Raw genomic sequence first — 11,983 nt, 5'->3', positions numbered from 1 at the left:
CTCTGGCGGTTTTTGACGTCCTCTTCACCTGCAGATGAAGCTGTAATGATCCTGTATTATAACACAGACTGATCTGAGATCTCACCCAGGTATTTAGTGAGCACTTGCTGCTCAGTTATGTGAAAAATTTATGTAAAATCACCGTCATCACAAAATAGTTGACAAAACAATCTCAACTCAAGGTCTTACCCCAGTGATTTCGATTGTATCCCATGGTCTTCATCAGACCAGATTGTCAGACTTCTTCGTTTTGTCCAAATACGAGAATGAGCCGTCAACTTCATAATAATACTCATCATGATAATCACCAGACACACGGTCTGCTCGCTGTACCTGTTAAAATGGTGCAATATTTTGATTTTGATTTAATTTATATTTGGTGTTGGTTGGTGTGCTGCTGCTGTAACAAAGCAATTTCCTGTCAAGGATTAATAAAGTACTATTCTATTCTATCTATAAAATATGGGATATGATGATGTCAGATATTGTGGGTTAATAACAATGTCACCATAAATGAAAATATTAGGCTATGGCTGTTATTTTATTGACTTAAATTAACTAATATTAACTAATATAAAATAATATCTTCTAAATTATATCACAGAAATATTGTGTGATAATCCTAAGCACTTTTTCAAAACAACAACAACAAAACAACAACAGCTTTTTTTTCATTAAAAACTAGAGAAGTGGGGAAAAAAACAATAAAACAAACAACGAAATGAATGAAGAAAAAAAAGCATTGTGATGTATGCATCAACAATTATAATATAATTTTAATTATTAATTCTGTTGTGTTAGTGTTTTCTCACCACCAGAGGCCCCTGTTCTATTTAGATCTTGATGAGCAGTGTCTTGCAGCAGGAAACGGAACAGTTTTTGTTTATTTGATTGTTTGTTGTTTTTTTATTTATTAAAAAAAATGAGATCAATTAATCATTTAAAAAAACTTCTTTTTTTTTAAATATCTGTACTTTTCTGTGAAGACTCATAAGGCTATTTGGACTGACTGAAGAGCTGCTTGTTTAGAAGTCGTTGTGGAGCAATGATCAACAGATTCATTCAGTCTTGTTTCCACTTCTTATCCACTATTTATCTCATAATCTGATGTAGACCAACTGATAAATTAAGTCATGATGGTGCAGTTATCACAAGAAAGGCTGCAGTTTTAAAACAGATGCAGCTCTCATTTCTGTTTCCAGTGTTTAACTAAAATGGAACCCAATTTTCTATGATTTGACAGTTTTTGTTTTGCCAAGTAAGTGACCTATAATCTGCACAGAAATTAGGTATTGACCACAAAGATTCAAGTTTGTGCATGTTCACATAAAAGATGAGACATTCCTTTGCCTGAGCTATATGTCCAGTATGCCAAACTTCACTGACTGTGACTGGACCATTCCAACATTTCTTTGTGATTACAAGATCTAACATTAATAAATGGCAAATCAGAATAAGAGAATTCACTGTTAACAAGATTTTAGAGAGGCCTGTGGTTCAGTAAACAAAATTTTGTTTCTTCAGTTGTTTCAGGTCATGATAATCTGGGTGTGTACTCTTTGTGATCTCTATAATTACTGTAAATACCCAGACAGTGGGGGTGGTGTTACTATTGTTGCAGTTTGAATTCAAAGAATATGTGTACACCAGTGTCAAACATGGGTGGTACTGCTTTTCCATTTAAAGTTTTTTGTTTTCTTAATAATTGACTCACATTCCACTTGAGACCTGGCTTCATGCAGGAATTAACTTTACACTCTTCATATAGCACCATGATGACGCCCAAAGGAAGCACTGTTAAGTTTTTGTGCAGAGCAATTTTCATCATTTTGCCTCTCTTAAATATTTAAATATCTACAAATCATATGACCAGCTTGTAGAATAAATAACTTCTCAATAGCATATAAAGTAGATAAAACTCCTACTGTAAATAAATTACAAGATAGTTGTCCATGAAGGTGATTTTTCAGAGAAAATGATTTTTCTGAGAAGAAGTTTGATGATTCAGAGAAGAACAAAAGTTGGCCTGTGAAGTCCAGGGTGGGTCAGTTTCATTCCAGTTACACCAATGGCTTCGCCTGTGTTCTCAAGAATCTCTGAGAGCTCTTAATCTAATGTTTTGAGATGAACTGACAATCACACTCGGAAAGAAAAACACTGTCGGTTGTTTTCCTGGCCACGTGATAATCATATCTGTCCTGCAACTATCAACTATCATCACATTTCCTAACACACCCACATTGTCCATCATAAATACAGAGTGATCACACACATTTGACACAAATCGGTTTAATTTCTGCACCAGGTATGTAGCAGGTATTCTTGTTTATTTTTAAGGACTGCAAAGAACATAATGATTCCAATTTTAAGATCTTTGTTTCATTTTTTTCCTCCAGGAAAAGACTTTCTGCTGCACTAGTCAACAAGACAAAATGAGTGGTCGTAAGTCTCTGTGATTAACTGTGATATCTGATCATTTGCTGAATATTTGAGAACAACATGTCTGTGTTTGGAATCATATCATAATCATTTTTCATTTGTTTTATTTCTTATTATTATTATGTTATGATATTTATGCATTCAGTTTTGGTTCCCTATTTTCATTCTGCACCATGGATTAAAAATAGTATTAAAGTTATCAGAGATTGTGTTTTGGTCTTTTACCATTGGCAAATTTTTTTTGACACACTAATTTTACTCAATGTCTAATTTCTCTATTAACTGGCACATTTTTTTTTTTACTTTTTTGTCCTCCTGTCACAGGCGGCAAATCGGTGAGTCAGTTTGTTTCCTCACAGTGCTTTAAACCTTTGACTAACAGCATGAAAACATGTAATTATAAAGCTTTTTCCCTGTCTTAGGACGAGAAGCGGGGAGACAATTGTCCAGAACGCCCAGGGTGTGGGCCTGCTTCAGACAAAGTAAGGCATCTTCCATTTTTCTAATGCATGCTCACTGGCTGATTCAGTAATTTTGTAGCATCCTTGTGTTAATTTCACGTGATCTTTTATAGGAAAGAGGATCCTGTGGAAAGGTAAAAATTTTAGAAGCCTTTTATAATTAAAACTATACAGCCATTTATCTGTCTGTGTTTTCAGAAAGAGTCACTTATTGTTGTTGTGATTGGGACAGGGAAAAGGAGAGGAGAGGAGAGAAGGACGGGGAGACGGAGGAAAACCTGGAGGAGGACCACCAGAGGGATGCGGACGAGGCAGCTGTGGTGGTGGTCCACCCAATAAATAATGAAGAAATCCTTGATAGGCCATTCTGTAATATGGTGATATATACATCTCTAATAAACTAATCCATAAAAGGGCAAGACTGGTTTGTTGTTTATTCACAGAAATATAAAGTCAGTGACAGAAGGTGGTAAACACAGTAGGCTGATTACTATATGTAGGGCAGCATGTCACTCAGGAATATGATGAAGTTTGTTTCTTTTTCCAAAACAGGCTAATCCTGTCATGTCTCCTAATGATTTTGGTCACTGTTCAAGGCGTTCAAGAAGCTTAAGTTTCAGTTGTGGACAAGAAGCTTAAAAATGCCAACATAACACGCAAAATACTTCAATCTGCAGTTTATTGGTGAATGTCCTTTATCCTACTGCAGGCAAAAGCTACTGAATTAAATTATACCAAGGCCTTTCCTTTAGTGCCACCCTCAAGATAAACTGTTTTTAGTCTATTGAACAATACACCCTCTGTGGTCACATGTGGGGATCTTGTCAAATGGGTATATATATATGAGATCAAGGGAAACTACTTAAACACACAGGGTTTAATATAACATAATACCTTTCTCCTCACAATAAGCTGCATCACTGTCAGTTGCAGAGATCCATATGGACAGCTGAGTCCTGCAGTTCATCTTTAAACTGTTTCAGTGCAGTTTTTTACTGCAGCCTGAACCACAGAGCATGCTGTTTGTAGCAGGAGGAGCTCTCTTTCCTCACACTGTTGCTCAGAGTGAACCAGCCTCACATGAAAACTACCACCAGACACATCTAAGCATAAATTGGCATTAACTGGCATTAACATCAGCACATAAACTATATGCCAGGAACCTCATGGCATGGGTTTCCAAGGCCGAGCAGCTGCATGCAAGCCTTACATCACCAAGCACAATGCCAAGCATCAGATGCAGTGGTGTAAAGCATGCCAGCACTGGACTCTGGAGCAGTGGATACGAGTTATGCAGAGTGACGATTCACGCTTCCCTATCTGGCAGTCTGTGTGTAGTGAATGCCAGTAGAAGTTGCTTATCTGACTGCAATGTGCTAACTGTAAAGTTTGGTGGAGGGGGGATAATGATATGGGGCTGTTTTTCTGGGGTTGCCCTAGGCCCCTTAGTTCCAGTGAAGTTCAGTGCTTCAGCTTACCAAGACATTTTAGACAATTCTATGCTTCCAACTCTCTGGGAACAGTTTAGGGAAGGGCCTTTTCTGATCCAGCATGACTATGCCCCAGTGCACAAAGCAAGGTCCATAAAGGTATGGTTGGATGAGTTTGGCATGAAAGAACTTGACTGGCCTGCACAGAGCCCCGACCTCAACCCCATCAAACACCTTTGTTATGAACTAGAACAGAGATTGTGAGCTGGGCCCTCTCATCCAACATCAGTGTCTGACCTCAACAAATGCTCTTCTGGATGAATGGGCAAAAAAATCCCACAGACGCCTTCCCAGAAGAATGGAAGCTGTTGTAGCTTCAAACGGGGGACCAACTCCACATTAATGCCTATATGATGAGATGTCAAGAAAGATGCTGTAAGTATAATGTGTAGGTGGTCCAATACTTTTGCCCATATAGTGTAATAACATAATACAAAGAATGTTAATAAAATGAATAACCATCAATTATAATCCAGAAATAGTGAAAAACTGTAAAAAACAAACAAATGAAATGAATGAACAAAAAAAGCATTGTAATGTATCCATTATAAAATTCAGTTTTCTCACCACCAGAGGCCCCTGTTCTCTGTAAATCCTGATGAGCAGTGTCTTGCAGCAGAAAACTGAAGGAAGGAAAAAATTTTGAGTGAAAAATAAAGCCTGGATTAATTTATCATTATAAAACCCCATCATTTAAAAGTTATCTGTGCATTTTTCTGTGAAAAATCAGTAAAAACAAAATGATAAGTTTATTGGGACTGAAGAGAGCGGTGGAGTCTTGTGCAAAGATCAACAGACTCAATAGATTAATAGACCAATAGAATTCAGTCTTGTTTCTACATTTAATCCACTATTTATTTCATAACCTGATGTACTGAAATCAATATGATTTGACAGGGTTTTTGTTTCTGAAGCAGGTGACCTATAATCTGCACAGAAATGAGGTATTCACCACACTGGTTTGTGCATGTTCATATAAAAGATGAGATGTTCCTTTGCCTGAGCCATGCCTATGTGCCTACACACAAAACAGAGATCATTTCAGGTCATAATAATCTGGGTGTGTACTCCAAAACTCCCCTTCAATCAACATCCACCAGACACCTGGTTATGGAGCATACTATGTACATCACCTGATATGACGTTTTAGATCCAGTTTAGTGTGAATGCCTTAAGTCAGGTGTGTCTAAGAGTTGTGATCTCTATAATTACTGTAAATACCCAGACAGCGGTTGTGGTGTTACTATTGTTGCAGTTTGAACTGATGGTTAAAAACAAAGAGCACGTGTATACCAGCGTCAAACATGGGTGGTGCTGTTCTAGCATTTAAAGTTTCTTGTTTTTTTAATAATTGACTCACATTCCATTTGCCTGGCTTCATGCAGGAATTAACTTTACACTCTTCATACAGCACCACGGTGAAGCCCAAATGAAGCAGTGTTAAGCCTTTGTGCAGAGTAGATTTCCAGCAGTGAAAAAAAAAAATGCATGTAAATCATATGAGCAGCTTATAAGATGTGATGTATCATGATAGATTCACTTCCCAACAGCATACTAAGTAGCTAAAATGAACTCCACCTCAGTGCTACATACACTGTAATGCATCAGTAATAATGATCAAATGACTAATGTTTACATTTAGTGTCAATACTTTAAGTACATTTTGCTTAAATACCTTCTGTTTCTGCTTGGATTCATTACTGCAACTTGGCTCTTCAACACTTGTCAGGAATCCCTCAAAGAAGAGCAACATGTCAACATGATCAGTATGGCAGCAATGTGTCACAGACAATGGTGTACAATGTAACCCTCCCTCTCATAATGCACTGTATGTTTACATGCACTGAGGTTGCGGTAGCAGTTAATGTTCACTGCCAGACATCAGCACAAGTTCAGGCAGTTTTATTTTGTTTTACATTGTTGGAGACCCAGATATGCCTTAAAAATCTATTTCAGTACACGACTAAAACTAAACCTTTGTAAAATATTCATCATCTAGTTGCTTAAGCCCAAGCATTCCTAATCTTATTTTACCTTCAGCAATTTAAAATGGCTTACACAATTTTCAAATGTTATCACTATGAGTAATGATCATTTTCTAAATATGTTCAATATGATTTTTTTTTTAAATATAAAATGTTATACAGGCAGCATGTTTCTCCTACAACATATGGTATTTAGCAAAATACAAGATAGTTATCCACGGAGGTGATTTTTCTGAGAAAAGGTTTGACGATTCAGAGTAGAACAAAAGTTGGCCTGTAAAATTCAGGGTGGGCCGGTTTCATTCCAGTTACACCTATAGCTGCGCCTGTGTTCTCAAGTGTCTCTGAGAGCCCTTAATTTAATGCTATGAATTGAACTGACAATCACACTCAGAGAGAAAAACACTGTCAGTTGTTTTCTTAGTCACGTGCCAATCTTACCTGTCCTTCAACTATCAACCAGTTACACTTCCTTACACACCCACACAACTCCATTAACTTATAAATACAGAGTGATCACACACATTTGACACAAATCGGTTTAATTTCTGCACCAGGTATGTAGCAGGTATTCTTGGTTATTTTTAAGGACTGCAAAGAACATAAAGATTCCAATTTTAAGATCTTTGTTTCATTTTTTTCCTCCAGGAAAAGACTTTTGCTGCACTAGTCAACAAGACAAAATGAGTGATCGTAAGTCTCTGTGATTAATTTTGATATCTGATCATTTGCTGCATATTTGAGAACATGTCGAATCTCAGTTTGGAATCATATAATAATGACCTCTTATTTTTCTATCATATCTATGCATTCACAATTTGTACGGTTTTGGTTCCCTATTTTCATTTCATATTTCTGTATTAGCACCATGGAATGAAAATAGTATTAAATTCAGACTGTGTTTTGTTAGTTTTAACATTTGCAAACTCGTTTGACACATTCGATTGCAGTTCATGTGTTTCTAGTTTCTTTGTTAACTGGCACATTTCTAACTTTGCTTTTTGTCTCCTCGTTGCAGAGGGCAAATCGGTGAGTCAGTTTGTTTCCTTACAGTGCTTTACACTTGTGACTAACAGCATGAAAACATGTAACTATGAAGCTGTTTAACTGTCTTAGGAGGAGATGAGAGAAGAGAAGGGGAAAAACTCAGGATCTGAGTCTGATTCAGATGGAGTAAGGCATCTTTTATTTTCTTAATATGTGCTCACTGGCTGATTCAGTAATTTTGTAGCATCCTCGACTATGTTTTGTATTGCGTACACTTGTTTCTTTGTCCGTTATTTTAATTTCTATTGTTGTAAAGCATTTTTGTAAACTTGTTTTTTTAGAAAAGTGCTATATATATAAAGTTTTATTTAAATTGAATGTTTATTTCACATTATCTTTTATAGGAGGGAGGAAACAGCAAGGTAAAATCTTTACAAGTATTTTTGAAATAAAACTATACAGCCGTTTATCTGTCTGTGTTTTCAGAAAGAGTCACTTGTTGTTATGATTGTTTACAGGGAGGAAAGGGGAAAAAAGGAGGACGGGGTGGACATGGAGGACACGGAGGACACGGAGGAGGACATGGAGGAGGACACGGACGAGGACAAGAAATGCGGGAGAAGCATGGTGGTGGTCCCAAAAAATAATGAAATCCTTGAATCGCCATTCTGTAATAATGATCATAGAGAATTAAGTACAGTTCTAATAAACTAATCCATAAAAAGGCTGAACTGGTTTGTTGTTTATTCACAGGATATATAATAATATAAAGTCAGTGACAGACTCCATATTAAAACATTTATCCAAAGCAGATGTCTGTGATTTTTTATGGTGCAATGGTTCATTCATCATTAAACAGATCTTAAGAATGTATAGTTTGAAGGTAGTAAAGATGTACAGTAGGCTGATAACTACTGTATGTAGGGCAGTGTTTCACTCAGGAATTTGATGATGTGGGTTTGTAAAGAATATTTCAGACATGACAGCAACATCAAGCAAAACAAACAGCCAGGATGACAGGCTACAATACAAATTAATCACTTCCCTACTGAAACTGTATGATGAAGAAATTATCTATTAAGGGGCAATGGCAAAAAGTGTGGTGTTGTATGTAGACATAAGAAAAACTCAGTGACAGAAACATGGATGGCTACAGGGACATTATTATTGTCAATATTATAGTGATGTTGTAAGCTGGATAAAAGAATATTAAATATCTAAAGTCATCAGAAACTACCACACTGGCTGGCTGTATGAGAGCTACATGTTAATTTAATCAATCAAAATACAAAACTGATGTCTGAGTGCAGACAAGAAATATACAGAGCTGTATCTTACAAGGAGCGAGAGGAAATATTGTCCTGAGGGTGGTGCTATAAGAAAGGCCATGACAAGTGGGTGCTTGAATGTTCTTTATCTACCCATTTGTGTGAAAATATTTAGAGTTAAAGGTGATGCTCATGAAGTATTATGAGGAGTTCATTGTTTAGGACGTGTGAATGCCCTCAGGAAATGTCATGACAGTCAGATTTTGGAGGATTCATGAGGCCCAGAGCAGAGTGTGTGACCAGCTTGCAACAAAAGCCTGATCCTAATAAGGCAAAATGTTATTTCTGACATCCTGGTTAAGTTTAGTTATCTTAAGGTTGGGGTTAGGCATGAATTGGTTAAGGGGATCCTGTCAAACGGGAATGTCCTGTATATGAGATCAAGGGAAACTACTTAAACACACAGGGTTTAATATAACATAATACCTTTCTCCTCACAATAAGCTGCATCACTGTCAGTAGCAGAGATCCATATGGACAGCTGAGTCCTGCAGTTCATCTTTAAACTGTTTCAGTGCAGTTTTTACTGCAGCCTGAACCACAGAGCATGCTGTTTGTAGCAGGAGGAGCTCTCTTTCCTCACACTGTTGCTCAGAGTGAACCAGCCTCACATGAAAACTACCACCAGACACATCTAAGTGTAAATTCTCCATAACAGAACCATCATCCGTCAAAGTGCCTCCTGGTATTTTGTTTCCCACTGGGCCTATGCTATTTTCTGCAGCAGCGTTGTGATGAATTGAGAATGAGTCACTGTTGAATGTTGCGCAAAGTCTGATCTCATCCCTTACTTCTGGATGCTCTGACGCGGTTCTCTCTGATGTGACGTGAAGGGTGTTTGTGTTTTCTCCTTTGTGTAAACTGTCTAAACTCTCCATGTTGTTCTGAGCGCCGCAGGAGTCCTCCAAAGACTGTGGGATCATCTGAATCTCTCTGCTTACATTTGCTTCACGTCCTGCCATCACATCCACAACATTACCTACATTGTGTGAATGTGTTTTGGGAGCTTCAGACTGTGCATTTTTGTCCTTGATCTCTGATGTGATATCACTCACATCTACAGTCACTGTCAGTGTCTCAGGATAACATTTCACCTCATTTTCTGGGTAGGTGCTCGGGGCCATGGTCTCATCAGCATGTTCATTAACTAGGACAATTATCTCCCCTGTGATGTACTCCTTAGTTTCCCCAGTGCGCTCTTTGAAGAAAGACTTTTTAGCTTTCTGCCTCCAAAATCCTTTTGGCTGCAGAGAATATTTTGGCCTTGCAGACTTTGCCTTTGACTGCACAACAATGAGTGGATTGTAGGGTTTAAATGCTTTACTTTTGATAGCTTCCCTCTCTTCCACAGGTGATTTATGCTCTGCGTTGCTGCATTGATTTATTCCTGCTGCTGAAGCACCACATACAGCATTAAGGTCCACAGAGTCCCTGGTATGTCTGTTGAAGATTGTAATTGGATGATATTCACCTTCGTTGTGGTCGCCTCCCTCAGCAGGTTTTGTGGTGCATCTGAAGCAGTTGACCGACGCTGAGAAAACTTGCTTCAAAGCAGTCAGCTTTCGTGTTGACTGATTTTGGTCCGAGCGCCTCTGACGTTGTGCCGGAGAGACTGTTATAACCTCTTCGCTGGTTTTCTCTTCACAGCCTTGCTCTGACATTTCTGCCATATTACATGTGTAGTTTGAGCCGGTGTGTCTGCACACCTCAAAGCTCCTGCTCCTACTTTTGATCTTTGATTTTCTGGGTAGAGGGCATCTAGAACAAGTCGGCTGTCTTCCGAGCATTTTCTTAACTAAACTATGACCAGTTTTAACTTCAATCAGTGACACTGACTATCCATGGTTTACCTGTGGACAGAAAAACATTTTTTACATAGCGCTTCATCCAAAAGCTAAAAAGCCCCAATTCATTCTCACTTTGCAGGCTGTCATACTGGCAAATCATCTGTTATTGTTTCACAGCAGACAGTCTGAGCCTCTCTCCTTTAGTCAAAATGCTGATTAGACCTTTAAGGGCACTGCTGTCTGAGTGATTCATCTACTCATTAATATTTATGGTAGTACAAGAAGTTAAAATTCATTAAGATATATTCTTAAGAACAGTCAAACAATACTGATTAATGCAGCTTTAAGTGAGTCCAGTGTGGCCTGTGGGCATTTTTAATAACATCTACATCACATCTAAAGAAAGACATCCAAATATGCAAGTTTTAAGATTAGACTGTTACTGTCTATCAGTTAATAAGTTCCAGCTGAAGGTAATAAGAATGTAGAATTGCTTCTTACCTGTCAAGTTACCTCTGTTCACCGATTCCCCTCATTCCACTCCACGACAGCACCGTCTGTGGCACATCTTTCAATGTGCCTCTGCACATTCAACAGAGCTCTAACAGCAACAGGACACGCTGGTTTCCATAGTGATGCGATGACTGACGTGTTGAGGAGATGCGAGAAATTGCCAACCACTCTCATCCCAGTAAAACACTGCAAGGAAAATAGGATATTTAATCCAATAATGGCACGATTATATCTTGAAATTCATTTTAAGGCCAATTTCCCAACTGATTGGTGATATTAAAATGCATTTGGCTGCAAAACATTTTCTTCATTCAGTTGTTTCAAGAAGTCATAATACCTCACTGCTACATTTGTGCTGTGGAAAGAAAAAGCTTCTGTGATCTCACCTTCATTACTGTTGAATGGGAGTCATCGCTCACTGTCTGGAGATCCACAGATGGCTGTAATGTTTCAAAGATTTTTTCATCACACACTGAGATTTTCAGTATGTACTCTGCAGGGTGTGTTAAAAGTCTTATGTGCAACAATTGCTAAATATATATAATATAAATGTAAAATGGGGGTGCAAGAAGGTTCTGGGTTTGAACCTGCTCTCTGGCTGTGGCCTCTCTGTGTGGAGTTTACATGTTCACCCTGACTCTTAATTTCCCGTAGGTGAGAGTGTGAGTGTGAATGGCTGTTTGTCTCTATATATGTCAGCCCTGTGATAGACTGGTGACCTGTCCAGGGTGCACCACTGCCTCTTGCCCAATGTCAGCTGGGGTTGGCTCCAATCTCCCCCATGACCCTCAAAAGGATAAGCAGCATAGGAAATGGATGAAAGGATAAATATAAAATGTTAAGGTGCATACTTTCAGAACTGGAAGAACATTTTAAAACCAAAACATTTGTCAATAGACTACAAAAAAAATTTGCACATACTTGGAGTAAAAATAATAGTGACTGCAGAGAAAGGCATGAAGGTGACAGAATAAGTAGACAGACAACAAATTC

The 11,983-nt window shown here is 38.0% G+C and overlaps 1 protein-coding gene, 2 long non-coding RNA genes and 1 other non-coding gene across 6 annotated transcripts; 2 read left to right on the top strand and 2 right to left on the bottom strand.

Moving 5' to 3' along the window:
- Positions 1-2,246: 2,246 nt before the first annotated feature.
- LOC108892569 (uncharacterized) lies at positions 2,247-8,089 on the top strand. Of its 3 annotated transcripts, none has more exons than XR_007815193.1 (5): positions 2,247-2,305; positions 7,024-7,068; positions 7,394-7,548; positions 7,767-7,784; positions 7,881-8,089. It is a non-coding gene; the product is annotated as an uncharacterized LOC108892569 (transcript). The 3 variants fall into 3 exon arrangements; XR_007815194.1 differs by lacking the exon at positions 7,024-7,068 and adding an exon at positions 2,397-2,442 and having other exon boundaries at positions 2,286-2,305; XR_007815192.1 differs by lacking the exon at positions 2,247-2,305 and adding an exon at positions 6,784-6,932.
- Positions 2,833-3,319, top strand: LOC108892570 (uncharacterized). Its single transcript, XR_001962486.2, has 3 exons — positions 2,833-2,921; positions 3,014-3,034; positions 3,133-3,319. It is a non-coding gene; the product is annotated as an uncharacterized LOC108892570 (long non-coding RNA).
- LOC127143623 (uncharacterized) lies at positions 3,501-6,162 on the bottom strand. Its single transcript, XR_007815195.1, has 3 exons — positions 6,066-6,162; positions 4,958-5,013; positions 3,501-4,736 (listed from the first exon to the last, which is right to left on the bottom strand). It is a non-coding gene; the product is annotated as an uncharacterized LOC127143623 (long non-coding RNA).
- On the bottom strand, positions 7,955-11,910 carry LOC108892568 (uncharacterized). Its single transcript, XM_018690203.2, has 3 exons — positions 11,377-11,910; positions 10,979-11,176; positions 7,955-10,540 (listed from the first exon to the last, which is right to left on the bottom strand). The coding sequence occupies exon 3, from the start codon at positions 10,475-10,477 to the stop codon at positions 9,146-9,148; it is 1,332 nt and encodes a 443-aa protein (XP_018545719.1). The 5' UTR covers positions 10,478-10,540; positions 10,979-11,176; positions 11,377-11,910; the 3' UTR covers positions 7,955-9,145.
- Between the last annotated feature and the right edge of the window lie 73 nt (positions 11,911-11,983).

This window comes from Lates calcarifer, linkage group LG19, assembly GCF_001640805.2.
Source record: "Lates calcarifer isolate ASB-BC8 linkage group LG19, TLL_Latcal_v3, whole genome shotgun sequence".
Lineage (NCBI taxonomy): Eukaryota > Metazoa > Chordata > Actinopteri > Centropomidae > Lates > Lates calcarifer.
The sequence above is the reverse complement of the archived record's forward strand: the minus strand, read 5'-3'. Positions and strand labels throughout refer to the sequence as shown.

Excerpts from the sequence above, each read along its gene's own strand:
- LOC108892568 (XM_018690203.2), bottom strand. The coding sequence starts at position 10,477 with ATGCTCGGAAGACAGCCGACTTGTTCTAGATGCCCTCTACCCAGAAAA.